The sequence below is a fragment of the Zea mays genome, chromosome 4 (assembly GCF_902167145.1).
Source record: "Zea mays cultivar B73 chromosome 4, Zm-B73-REFERENCE-NAM-5.0, whole genome shotgun sequence".
Taxonomy (NCBI): Eukaryota; Viridiplantae; Streptophyta; class Magnoliopsida; order Poales; family Poaceae; genus Zea; species Zea mays.
Window position 1 is genome coordinate 18,296,032 of NC_050099.1, and position 13,389 is coordinate 18,309,420.

General features: G+C 50.3%; 2 protein-coding genes across 2 annotated transcripts; one reads left to right on the forward strand and one right to left on the reverse strand.

The window, feature by feature from the left end:
* Positions 1–206: 206 nt before the first annotated feature.
* LOC103652899 (serine/threonine-protein kinase-like protein CCR4) lies at positions 207–3,515 on the forward strand. The gene has a single exon (XM_008679891.3). It carries the CDS (start codon positions 528–530, stop codon positions 2,895–2,897), a length of 2,370 nt encoding a protein of 789 aa, XP_008678113.1. The 5' UTR covers positions 207–527; the 3' UTR covers positions 2,898–3,515.
* Positions 3,516–9,506: 5,991 nt separating this feature from the next.
* Positions 9,507–11,596, reverse strand: LOC100193387 (protein Z). Its single transcript, NM_001138516.2, has 2 exons — positions 10,996–11,596; positions 9,507–10,522 (listed from the first exon to the last, which is right to left on the reverse strand). The coding sequence occupies exons 1-2, from the start codon at positions 11,566–11,568 to the stop codon at positions 9,752–9,754; spliced, it is 1,344 nt and encodes a 447-aa protein (NP_001131988.2). The 5' UTR covers positions 11,569–11,596; the 3' UTR covers positions 9,507–9,751.
* Positions 11,597–13,389: the final 1,793 nt, after the last annotated feature.

The following is a 13,389-nucleotide window of genomic DNA, read 5'->3' on the forward strand; positions in this document are numbered from 1 at the left end:
ACTAACGTACACTACAGTTGCCCGGAACAGTAATCTAACGCCCATGAGATTGCATCAGATCAGACTGGTAGTCGGTAGTTTTCCCGGCAAACAGTCGCATCCACAGGAAGCAACCATGATCCTCTCGCCACATGCGTCCCCAGTGCTTGCCTGACAGCGCAATCTTGTCCTGCCCCAGCCCCTGCACCTGCACCTGCCGGGAGACAACAATTAGTTAAATTTTTGACAATCATCGCCTTGATCATCGTCCAACGCACTACCGAGCTAGCTAATCAATCACCTCTTGACTGATGGAGAAGGACACAAGCATGCCGGCCGCGGCGCTCCAGGAGTGAGCTGAGCCGAGAGCAGTTGAGGAGGTGAGTGCCAGAGCAGAGCACGCAGGCAGGAGCAGGATTAGCCACCAAATCCACCACTTGACGCGGCCACACCCGCTCACACCTGTGCCGCGGCTGCCTTACCATGTCCCCTACCCTGCCGCTCCCCCTCCCCCTCCCCCTCCTCCCCGCACGCTGCTGCGCGCTCCCATGCCGCCGCCGCGCCGGCTCCACCTCCATGCCGCCTTCCTCCTCCTGCCCATCTTCCTGCTCGCGACGTGGCGGCCCGCGGCGGCGTCCGCACTCTCCACCTTCGCGCTGGCCAAGGCGGACGCCACCACCATAGTGTGCGCGCTCCTGCCGTCCGCGGCGTCGCCTCTGCTGGTCGACCTCAACTGCACGGCCGCCGGCGGCGACCACGCGCGCCAGGAGACGTACCCGTCCTCGCACCCCTTCAACGCGCTGGCCGGAGGGGAGGACTTCCTCTGCGCCGTGGGGCCCTCCGGCGAGCGCGCGGGCGACGTGGACATGCGCTGGTGGGACCTGTCCGGCGACGGTAGCAACAGGTCCAAGCGGGTCTACATGGGCCCGCCGCTCCGGGCGCTGTCCTCGAGCGAGTACCGCGTCTGCGGGGTGCTCCACAGCGGGGAGCTCCACTGCTGGCGCTGGCGCGGCCTCCGCATCTCCAGGGACCTCCGGTTCGTCGCCGCCGCCGTCGGGGACGGATTCGTGTGCGCCATCCTCAAGGGGACGCCGGCCTCCATCCGCTGCTTCGGCAACGACACAGCGGCCCCGGCCGTCGCCGGCGCGCCGACGAACGGGAGCTTCGACGTCGTGGCCGCTTGCGCCCACCGCGCGTGCGCGCTGTCCACGGCGGGGGCGCTCACGTGCTGGGGCCGCGACCCGCCGCGCGTCGGCCCGGGCGATGCGGCGGCCACCGGGTACGCGGCGCTGGCATTGGGGGAGGACGGCGTCTGCGGCCTGCGCACCAATTTCACCATCCGCTGCTTCGGCGACGGCGTGGCCCACCCGCCGCCCGACCTCGCGCACGCCCAGTTCCTCGACGTGCGCGCGCACGGCAAGGCCTTCTGCGGCGTGCTCATGGCCAACTACTCCCTCGTCTGCTGGGGCGGCCCTGAGTTCAACACCACCAACCGCCTCGTCTTCGGCCGCGTCATGCCGGGCCCCTGCCTGCCCATGTCCTCGTGCCAATGCGGCGTCTTGCCGGGCTCCGCCAACTTCTGCGACGACAGCCGCTGCGTCTGCGTCGACTGCGCGTTCGAGCTCAACGTCGCCAGGCCCAACGCGTCGGTCGTCCCCGGGAAGGGAGGTTGGAGCAGGAGGACCATGTGGATTGCAATCGCCGCGGCGGCCGCCGTTTTCCTCGTGTTCTTCGTGGCATTCCAGTTCGCGCTGGTCCTATGGTGTCGCCGCCGCCGCCGCCGCAGGAAAGAACTGGATGCCTCCGCTGGTGTGCAGCAGTCGCTGATGCCGCCGAGGCTCGGGTCCAGCAGGAGCAAGGGCCCGGGCAGCGTGGTGGAGCACTTCACGCTAGACATGCTCCAGGCCGCGACGGACGGGTTCTCCGATGACAGCCGGATCGGAACCGGGAGCTTCGGGTCCGTGTACCGTGGCACCCTACCCGACGGCCGCGAGGTCGCGATCAAGCGCGCCGAGGACTCGGCCAAGGCGTCGAGCTCGATGGCGCGCCCGGCGCGGCGCCGGGACCGCGAGACGGCGTTCAACTCGGAGCTGACCGCGCTGGCGCGCGCCAACCACAAGAACATCGTGTGCCTGCTGGGCTGCTGCGCGGACTCCGGCGAGCGCGTGCTGGTGTTCGAGTTCATGGCGAACGGCACGCTGCACGACCAGCTCCACAGCCGCAGCCCCATGGCTGCGGCCGTGTCGTCGTGGCGCGGCCGCCTCACCATCGCGCTGGGCGCGGCGCGGGGCATCGAGTACATGCACGTCTACGCCGTGCCGCCCATCATCCACCGCGACGTCAAGTCCGCCAACATCCTGCTCGACGACGCGTGGACGGCCAAGATCGCCGACTTCGGGCTGTCCTCCGTCCTGGACCCCGGCGTGGGCGCCTGCGGCGACGGCACGCCGCAGGAGCCCCTCTACACCGGCGGCACGGTGGGGTACATGGACCCGGAGTACTACCGGCTGCAGCACCTGACGGACAAGAGCGACGTGTACAGCTTCGGCGTGGTGCTCCTGGAGCTCATGTCCGGGTGCCGCGTCGTGCAGCGCTACGCCGAGAGCGTGACGCCCAAGAACGTGGTGGAGTTCGCGGTGCCGCACATCCTCGCCGACGACGTCGCGCGCGTGCTCGACCCGCGCCTGCCCGCGCCCACGCCCGACGAAGCCGAGGCGCTGGCCTACGTGGGCTACCTCGCCGCCGACTGCGTGGGGCCAGTGGGGTGCGACCGCCCGTCCATGACCGAGGTCGTGGACGCCCTGGAGCGCGCCCTCGCGGCCTGCGGGGCTGGGCCGCTCTCCCGCGCCGGCACCGGCCGCCGCCCCGTGCTCTCCCGCTCCGGCACCGACCAGTTCGACCTCACCGACACCGACTAGCCGTCCAGAACCCTCTGCTGCTGCTGAGTGCTGACGAAACGTAGCCATTCGCATCGCGTCATCTGCCACTTCCATGGACCATGGTGTCTGCCAACTGCAAGCCGCCGCACGCGCGTCGCCACTGGGGACACCAAATGGCCCTGTCCCTGGGCCATGGCTTGCCGTTGAAAAAGGCGATCAAGCAAGAGCCAGATCACAAGGCAATCGACGCCGACACCTCCGATGCTGCTGCGTGATCAACGGCTTGATTTCTTCTTCGTGAGATAACCTTCGATTGACTTGCGAACAACCCCACACAACGACATGGCAGCGGATCAACACATGGCCCGTCGTGTAGGCAAAACGATTGACGAGGCCAGCACGACGGGAAAAAGATCATTCATTCTTTCTTTCTTTCTCCCCACTTTCTCCTTCCTTGCTGTATTCGTTGTACACTTGTATCTTTGCTTTCGGCTTCTCCCCATTGGAAGGTTTCCATATTCTTTTACCAATGTGCATAGATAGATCAGCGACAAAGATTGAGAAGAAAAGAATCACGATTTACATGTGCTTTCAGTTTTCTAGTGAGGATTGTTGTTAGGACCCGTTCATCTGTATTATTCATGGATTTTTTTTTTACCCATCCTGTTGCAACGCCAACAGCGGGTGCTATAGAAAATAAATAAATAAATAGATTGTCACATTTCATATAGTCTGAACATGAAGATGAATTAGCAATAAGCAAGAAGTTGTTTGGTTCTATGGTTAAGAACATTAGGGCTCCTTTGGATTGCCGGATTTGTTTCCTATTTCCTGCGTTTTTTCTGTAAAAATGAACTAATTTCTGTATGATTCCTCTTAAATTCTTACATTCTAAAGAAGCCCTAAAGATGGATTCTGGAAGTTGAATTTGGATGGGACGAATGATGTCAGTTCGTCCACAGATGTTTCTTGAAAATCGATCATTGCATCCTGGAAATATTTAGTTTCAGAAGTTGAATTGTCTTGTGGATTGCTGAGGTCAAAAAGGATCCAGAGGGATCTTTTTCCAGTAGTGTTAGTGCTTGCTCATGTCCCCCGCTTTTCTCCAAAACGTTTCCACTTGGGCGGCAGGTCTGAAGTTGTTAAGGTCCTTTGTCAGCTAACATGTCTGCATCCATCACCTTTTGATTTTGGGCATGCACATGAACGCCTGTTCCGTTTTGGAACATGGCATCAGTCCGGCAGTAGGTAGCAGCCCCAGTTTCCAACTCGGAACCAAGGATATCCTTTGGTGTTCTTTTATGGCCCCCTTCCAAGGGATGTTCGATAAAAAATTAAAGCCGACTATTTTAATTGTAATTGCCAATTTTTTAAAAAAATACTAAGATATATACACACCTAATCTTTGGTAGAATAAATGTTGTCCATTTTGGATTTTCACCTTATTAAAAAAAAAGAGCTAGCTGGGTGAGCCGCTTCAAGGCCCGGTGGCCGAGCAGGCCACCACAGTAGCACGTTTTCTAGGGCAGCAGCAGCCGAGCTCGTGAAAGAGAGCGAGCGGAGAAAAGAAAGGGTGGCGGCGGCGTTCTGGAGACTAGCAGTTCTGCGCTCGCCGATCTCTACGCCGCCCTTTTGCAACCGTTTCTCCCTCGGTTCCTTAAGTATGGAGACTTGCTCCCTGCTCAGGATCTCGCAGAAAATCGCCAGCTCTCTGTTCTTCTTCCCCTCTCGGTTCCAGTCACGATTTGAATCGATTCCGTCGATTCTTGGTGTTCTAGTGTTCATCTTGCTGGTGTTCATCTTGGTGTTCTGGTGTTCATCTTGCTGGTGTTCTGGTGTTCATTAAGATGAATTTATTTTTATCACTCATTGTTTGGTTCTCATGATCCTTTAGCCATTTTGTTCTATCATAAGTGACTCTCCAAATACCTAGATCAAGTGCTTCTAGATAGCAACCTATTCTGGAACTCCAATAGGGAAAATTAGTGCCAACATAGAGAGGTGTTCAACTATGCAAATAATATAGCAATGCTAAAATTAACAACACTCCAAAAAAACCTATGATTATCACATTGTCTCACTACACCGCTACTATTATGGAGTAAAGTAAATTTGTCCATAATTGTGCAATCACACCAAAGTATTAAAACTAGCATATTACATAAATATATGTACTCGAGAAGGACAACAGATAACTCACATCACGTAGACTGTCTACGCCGGAAGCCAAGCTCACCGAACATAGAGTTCTATCCTAGAAAACCAACTTCCTCGCTCATGTCCAAGCCTGCTCGATGGAAGGTTGACAGAGATACAAAGCCACTACCAGAGCCAAGGGAGATGTTCATAGCACCAACCCGAGGATCAGAGGAACACCACACATTAGAGAGCCCAAGAACAGACCATGTTCGATAGTAACCAAAAACCCCCGTGTAGTACCACATAGACACACAAACCGACAATAGACTATCGGTTTGCACTAGTTGCAAAAACAGCACAAGAGCACCTCGAAGCTAGTAGATACACGACCTTCAATCACCACCGGTAGATGGGGCACTGTAGTTCACCCTCTCAATCCACCGCAATACAAGGCACCTGCTCGATGAATGACACCACCACATGATGGAAAGGAAGAGGATGAGAACCAGTGCCCCCAGAGCCGAACAAGTTGATTGTTTTCTTGGTTAGAGTGAATGAAGGAAATCATAGGAGTTCATGCGTCCTTTTGTCTCAGGAAAAGAGATATCCGCTCATATTTGAAGGAGTGGAGCAGTCCTCGGTAGTTATGGCTACCCGGATCACATGAATGGCATGCCTCCTAGGGCGAGGTGGTGTTGACGCCACCACCAAGAGCTACATCCTATTGTCCTTCCATGCGAGACTAAGCAAGAAAAGGATAAGGGCAGCTGGTTGGGCTATTGAGCTGCTTGGTCCATATAGACCTTGTAGGGGCGTGATTGGTTGACTTCTCTACTCGTGCACCTGCACTAGCGGAGCCTCAAAGCATAGTCTGTTTGGTTCACGTATCTCCTCATGCAAGCTCACATCATTCAAGTTGTACACCGTAGCAAGCCTGAGCGAGAACGACACACGAGAGCTTCTCCCCGCATGCAAGGGCACAAAAATCGAGATGCTTTTTATTTCTCATTTTCATTTATATCTTCTAATTAAAAGATTTAATCACCAAACCGATTTCATATTTGTATTCCTCGCATTTTTGTGAACAAAACTTCCTTAGATTTTTGTGAACAAAACTAGATCAATCATGCTATATAATATTTGAAAGATTTATTTATGCACTATTTGCTAATACATGTTTCAGTGCAACCAACGAAACAAAGTTTGTGTTTAGTCTGCCTATGTATATACAACCAAACAAAAGTGTTTGCACGAAGTCACCCTGGTTCTACTAATACTGGCTAGCCTTATGCGGGCCTGACTAGTCTTCTACGCCAAACTAATCACGGCCATAGTGATATTGTGGCTACTACCCTTTTTCCTCTCACTTAATTATTATCTTTTTCCTTTTCTCCATTAAAAACAAGGAAAATACCCTATAAGGCTATCTCCATCAGACCTCCAAATGGACGCGCATATACACTTTGCGCGCATACAACCTACTATAGACATTTCAAGTATACCACAAATGATGACATGAAAGTACACCAATTGTGTGGTGGTCCTTGCGGGGAGGTTTTGCTCCCGGTTGATTTGAGAAGAGAAAGCCCACTCGGTCGGAGGGACCGTTTGAGAGAGGGAAAGGGTTGAAAGAGACCCGGCCTTTGGGGCCTCCTCAACGGGGAGTAGGTTTGAGAGAACCGAACCTCGGTAAAACAAATTCACGTGTCTCACTTGCTTATTCGCTTGCGATTTGTTTTCACGCCCTCTCTCGGACTCGTTTATATTTCTAACGCTAACCCGGCTTGTAGTTGTGTTTATATTTGTAAATTTCAGTTTCGCCCTATTCACCCCCCTCTAGGCGACTATCAATGTACATGCAACCAAACAAAAGCGTTTGCACGAAGTCACCCTGGTTCTACTAATACTGGCTAGCCTTATGCGGGTCTGGCTAGTCTTCTACGTCAAACCAATCACGCCCATAGTGATCTTGTGGCTACTAACCTTTTCCTCTCACTTAATTATTATCTTTTTCCTTTTCTCCATTAAAAACAAGGAAAATACCCTATAAGGCTATCTCCATCAGACCTCCAAATGGACGCGCATATACACTTTGCGCGCATGCAACCTACTATAGACATTTCAAGTATACCACAGATGATGACATGAAAGTATCTGCTTGTCATCCTCGTATCTAAATCCACCGATTGTTTCTCCTCCCGGTCTATATATGTACACGTCCACGTGCACGCTACATTGAAAGCGTGGTCTCGTTTGCACGCACGCATTCCAGCAGACTTCCTATCTCACTACTTATCGCACTCTGTATTTTAAACTTCTCTCTGCAAACAACACATCTACAGTATAAAACAGTGCTACACACGTCCGTATGTACAGTGTTGCTGGAGTTGCCCTTATGCGCATGCATATGCATCCGAGACCGCCTAAATAGAACACAACAGCCAGCAGGTCATCAGATAGCATAGGAAGGCAAGGATGTGTGACGTTGGTTGCCCGGCGATGGTCATCGGCGGCATGGCTTTACACGCATTGACGGCTGGCTCTGTCTGTCGTCTCAACTCTCAAGGTTGGTCTGGTCCCCGAATTTTTTGTATTTTGGTCCTTCATCGGAAAAAAATTTACGTTTGGACCCTAGAAAATTTTAATGTCATTTTTGGACCCTTTACTCGGCGCCGTAGCCTGTGGCGCCGAGGTAACACAGCTCGGCGCCATAGGCTATGGCGCCGAGGTACGTGCTGCGTTGACACCAAACGGACGTCGTGGCGCCGACGTGGTACCGAGCTCGGCGCCATAGATCTTGGCGCCGAGCTCCATTCTGTACAGAAAACTTGCTTAGCTCAGTTGGTAAAATACAAGGCTCTTTACCTTGTGGTCGTGGGTTCAAGCCCCACGGTGGGTGTTTTTTAATACTTTTTGTCTTTGTCACTTATTTATTTTTTTTGTTGTCCATATTTTTCGTTTATGTCGCTGATTTGTCTGTCCTAATTTATTTCTCATCCAGTTTTATTTTTATAACTGATTTTTTTATTCGTCCAGATTTTTTTATCCGGCGAGCACAGCAGCTGTGTGCCACAGTGCTCACAAGCCGTCAACTTCTCCCCTTATTTGCTCAGCTAACCACAATAAAAATCAGATGAGAACACTCTTACTTCAATCGTGATCAAATAAAAATATTATATTTTCATTGAGTTCTTTTGAACATAAATTTTAAATACATAACAACATATTCCCAGTAAAAAGAAGCACACATATTCATCTTTTTTCTTCTGCACTAAATAAAAGTATACTCATTATATACTTGTCTCATGGATGATATATTTTAGAATTTACTGCATATACAGCTGATGTGCTCGCCGGATAAAAAAATCTAGACGAATAAACAAATCAGTCACAAAAAAACTGGATGAGAAATAAATTAAGACGGACAAATCAGCGACATAAACGAAAAATATGGACAACAAAAAAATAAATAAGTGACAAAGATAAAAAGTATTAAAAAACGCCCACCATAGGGCTCAAACCCACGACCACAATGTAAAGAACCTTGTATTTTACCAACTAAGCTAGACAAGTTTTCTGTACAGAATGGAGCTCGGCGCCATGATCTATGGCGCCGAGCTTGGTACCACGTCGGCGCCACGACGTCCGGTTGTGCCAACGCAGCACGTACCTCGGCGCCATAGTCTATGGCGCCGAGCTGTGTTACCTCGGCGCCACAGGCTACGGCGCCGAGAAAAGGGTCCAAAAATGACATTAAAATTTTCTAGGGTCCAAACGTGATTTTTTTTCCGATGAAGGACCAAAATGCAAAAAATTCAGGTCTGGTCCAAAGGGAGAGAGCAACGCTGACGATGGGTGGAGCCGTTGGACCATTCCGCGGGGTCGGATCAATCATCGGCGCGCGTGGGATTCCCTAGCTGGCGCTGCGACCGCGAGGCAGAAAGGGTTCGTCGTCATCGCCGTCTGCGAGTTGCGATGCGAGCGGTCTGCCATCTCCATCCGCGCCCGCGGCGCACGCGGGTGTGAAGCGCATGGGCGGGCTCGGATCCTGACTAGGACGGCTTTGTCTTGTTGCGGCTGGCGTGGGGTCTGACGGGTGCGGTCCACAGGTGGTTTTTGCGCCGTGACGGCCGTTTAATAACTTCAGACCAGGCAGGGAGTCCGGGAAGACATAATTCTAAATTTGCTCTAATTTCTGGATTAAACAAAACTATAAGGGCTATTTTGGGAACCTTATTTTTCCCAAGTGATTTGGTTCATTTTCTACTAAATAAATACCAATCTACTATAAGAACATGAAACTGAAACAACTCTATGAAAATAGCATGTAGAGAATCAATAAAATGTTGAGATAAGCTACATAGAAATATGGTAAACCAAATTTTAAATTACCAATGCATACATAGATAAAAACTAGAAGAAAAAAAGGTATAGGTCCAATTCACAAGAATAACTAACCCTTCGGATTAAAAAAAATCTATTTTATAAATTGGACAAGACTACAGATTTCTGCAAAGCAAAACTGATATACATGAGCACATGCATGCATTGTCTTCATATGGTTTCCCACAGGAGACGATGTAAAGTTTAGTACAGTAGCTATATGCTCATATGTTACTAAAAACAAAGCAAACAACTACGAACCACTACATGAATTACTCAAGTACTAAAAATCTCATTGAACCAGACTGACAAAGTCAGATCATACAAGATATATGTGTAATATATAGGTGACAAAAGTGCAGAGCCCGAAATTAAGATTGTGATGATGGGTCCAGTATGTGCCCCATGAACATTACTGAGCCAGACACCTCCTCCCTAATGACAAAGAAGAAAGGATGGTCGGCAACAAAGTGCTCTCCTGGTGAGGGCTTCCCTATGCCAATTCTCACAGAAGTTTCTTCAACGCCTTCATCATTAACCTCCAAAACTGCTTTATGAAGTATGTCGGATAGATACAACGGATTTCTGGATCCATCTTCCTTGACCATATCAGTGAAATCTGCATCACGGAGGAAGGGTAATTCGAGGCCCATTTCTTTCAGAAACTGCTTCATATTGACCTGGAATGACACTGTGAACTTGGGAATCTTGATATCCACGTGCCGCTTCTCAGTTGGCAAGTGTTGTTCTAAGAATGATGGTTCCGCGAAAACTTTCTTAGCTAATTCAAACAAGCCATCATGAGCATCAGGCAGGAAGATGTACATGGAGAACTTCCGTTCATTATTTCCTTGCTGGTAAGGAAGCTTAATCACTTTAAATCCATCGTGGACTGCGAAAGGTCGAGTTCTATCATATTCCACAAAAGGAACGTCAACACAAGTTCGATCCAGACAGCAGAATTTTTGTACCGCGTCACTCCTCGTATCAGTCCTGTCAAGCCATCTTCCCCTAAAATACAGTGCGCTGCCAATAACAAGTCCTGTATTCTTGTCAATTAGTCCATCCGGAAGGAGCGAGGTAACAGTATCTTTTGTGGATTGTTTGACCCACATGTTAATTAGCTTGGCGGCATCTTCAGGCTTTCAAAACCAATAGAACAGAAAACGTGTGAATTTCAGAGTTAAGAGTTTCAAAAGAAAAATCACAGAAACAACACTACACATCACATGGTTGCAGTTTGCTACTGAAAAAATAGAACAGTTCAAGTAGCATTTTTTACAGAGATACCATAGTATTATTTGACGGCAATAAAGGTAGATAGTGGGCATATTTGTCACCACAAGCTCTCCAATGCACATTACCATTTCTATCAGATCAAATAAATGAACAGAAAAGGGTGCAAAGGCAGAGATCAGCAGAAAAAACATTAGACCAATTGAAATTACTTGGCTCGGTCCAGTCAAATGCCATCTATAAAAAAAGCTTAGTGAGGAACTGCAATAACATCAAACAACAAATTAAGATGTTCTGCTACAGTGACCCCTGGAACAAGCGTATTGTCGAGCACCTAATGAGCATGTGGTATAAGCGGGAACGTCTGAATATGCCACACCTTGTTAATGAAGTCAGCCGTCCGCGCCGTGCAGCTGTAGACACTACGGGCGGCCTCCACGAACCCCGGCGATAGGCTCGTTGAGGTGTCGGCCCATATTCCTCCTGCGAAGGCCAGCCGCGGGCCGCCGGACGTGGACCGGTCCTTGAACACCCGCTTGACCACGCGCGACGCCAAGTTGGCCGCTTGAACCGCGGCGCCCCTGCCCCCGCCGCCGCCGCCCAGCGCCTGGAGGACCTGCCGCCGCGTGTCGCCGCGCGCGCCGGCGGCGGCCAGGGCCAGCGAGGCGTAGACTGCGACGGGGGCCACGGCCGCGTTCTCGGTCGCCGAGGCGGCGAGGACGCGCCCAGCGAGCGGCAGGCAGAAGGTGCGCTGCGTGGCTGCGAGCGCATCACCCCACGGCAGCGTCGGCATAATCGGCGGCGGCGCATTATGAGCGTCTTTGGGAGAGCGCGCTGCCGCGGGGGACGCGGAGGAGAAGGCACGGGGCTTGTTGCCTACGGGAATGGGGAAGAGCTGGGCGCCTCGCGGTCCCCGCAGAAGGAGGGCTCGCCGGAGGGAAGAGGCCTGCATTTTGCTAGTGAGCGCGCGTCCCCTCTCCTGTTATTTCCTAGGGTTCTTGAGGTTTTTCCTGCGTTATATGGTGAGAATGAGAAGTGGACTTAATGGAAATTCGGCCCTATTGGGCCGTTGTCAAATGTCTTCAACAAAATGGTTTTTTTGTAGGCCGGTAGTTATGTAAATAGATTTTTACGAATTAATGATTTTTCAAGTTTTTTTTAAATATCAGAGCACGAACCATTGAAAGCTAATTGGGCTAAATCTCTTTCATAGATCATCTAAAAGGAAACATTGGTTCTTAATGTCTTCAAAGACGGACCCAACACGCCCATGACAACCCAATGTAAGATGTGACAATCTTGTTTTATGATAGAAGTGTTGGTGAAAGATTTCTTTTAACTCAGCATGGACCAATAGAACAAGTAGGTAATGATGTAAACCATATAAAAAGTTGTACCAGTAAGAGAAAAGAAAATAACGCAATACTAGCTTCACACATTTAAGTAAGAAACATACTAACATGTCCCATGATACATTTACTATCATCACCACCAAATTTATAAAACAGCGGTACCCTCCAACCATCAGAAGCTTTCATAAAATCAAAATCAAAATGTGAGAGGTATGGTTTGTGGTAAGTATTCCTACTCGGCTTAATATGCACACCCAAGCTACTCTTAATGGATTTAGACATTTCATCATTAAACTAATTCCAAACTTCATTAAAATCACTAATAGGCGCTACTGGTAGAGTATTAAGTATCGGATTTTGCCTATGTGATTTTGCTGGGTTAGGAAGAAACGTATTTATACCCTGTCAAAGCTTGATTCATTGTTGTTCCATAATTGGTTCGTGAATTTTGATCTAAGTTAGGAACAAAGTTGTCATTGGGGTAGATGTGCTAGCTCCACCTAATTTGGCCTTATCGATTTCAAATGTTGAAGATACCAATTTAACTTTGTTAGCTGCTGCATAAAGCACTCAACTTTCTTAATAATTATAAGGCATTCCATACTTTAAGAGAAGGTTCAACTGATAGATCAACATAGTCGTCATTATACCCTCTAATTTATCAAAGTGTGACATAATCATATTAGAAAGAGTTGTAACATTACAATTAATAATGTTCGGTACCCAAGAACCGGGTGCCCAAAGTAGGCCCAAAACCTGTTAACGGCCCACTCGCCGACCGGCCCACCACCGAGCAAACTAGCGAGGCGGAGTGGCCGACCAACCCTTTAGTGAGCAACCCCGCGAGGCAGAGCGGACGACCAGGTTCCCTGCCGAGCAACCCTGCGAGGCGGAGCGGACGACTAGATTCTCTATCCGAGCAATCCTATGAGCGGAATGAGCGACCAACCCTCTGAGCGGTCCCGCGAGGCGAAGCATATGACTGAGTCCTCGCCGAGCAACTCAACAAGAAAAAGGGTCGATCTAATACAGTTGACAGACATCAACGCGACAAGATGCGTCACCACCAAACCACGTCTGGACCACGAGTACGGTGCCGAGAAGTCCCTGTCAAACATGACGGTACGCCCGCGTGTACTGTCTTAGGAATATCCCCGCTGACTTGTAGGGCTAGTCAACCCTAGTCGTGGGGACCTCAACGCCGAAGACTCTATAGTGATCCACATACCGAGAAGGACGAGAGAATACACCATTCCTGGTGTATACCTACGCACGCTAGAAAGTGACGCGATGCTCATGACAAGAGACGAAGTTGCACCAAGCATGACCCTGAACCCCACCGTAAGTCCAACCTGCAAGACCTACCAGGCACCACTACATCAGCGTCGAACTCACTATAGGGACCCGTATGCCAGACAAAT

Excerpts from the sequence above, each read along its gene's own strand:
- LOC103652899 (XM_008679891.3), top strand. The coding sequence starts at position 528 with ATGCCGCCGCCGCGCCGGCTCCACCTCCATGCCGCCTTCCTCCTCCTG.
- LOC100193387 (NM_001138516.2), bottom strand. The coding sequence starts at position 11,568 with ATGCAGGCCTCTTCCCTCCGGCGAGCCCTCCTTCTGCGGGGACCGCGA. Across the intron at positions 10,523-10,995 it reads CGGCTGACTTCATTAACAAG|CCTGAAGATGCCGCCAAGCT; the intron begins GTGTGGCATATT and ends TGGTTTTGAAAG.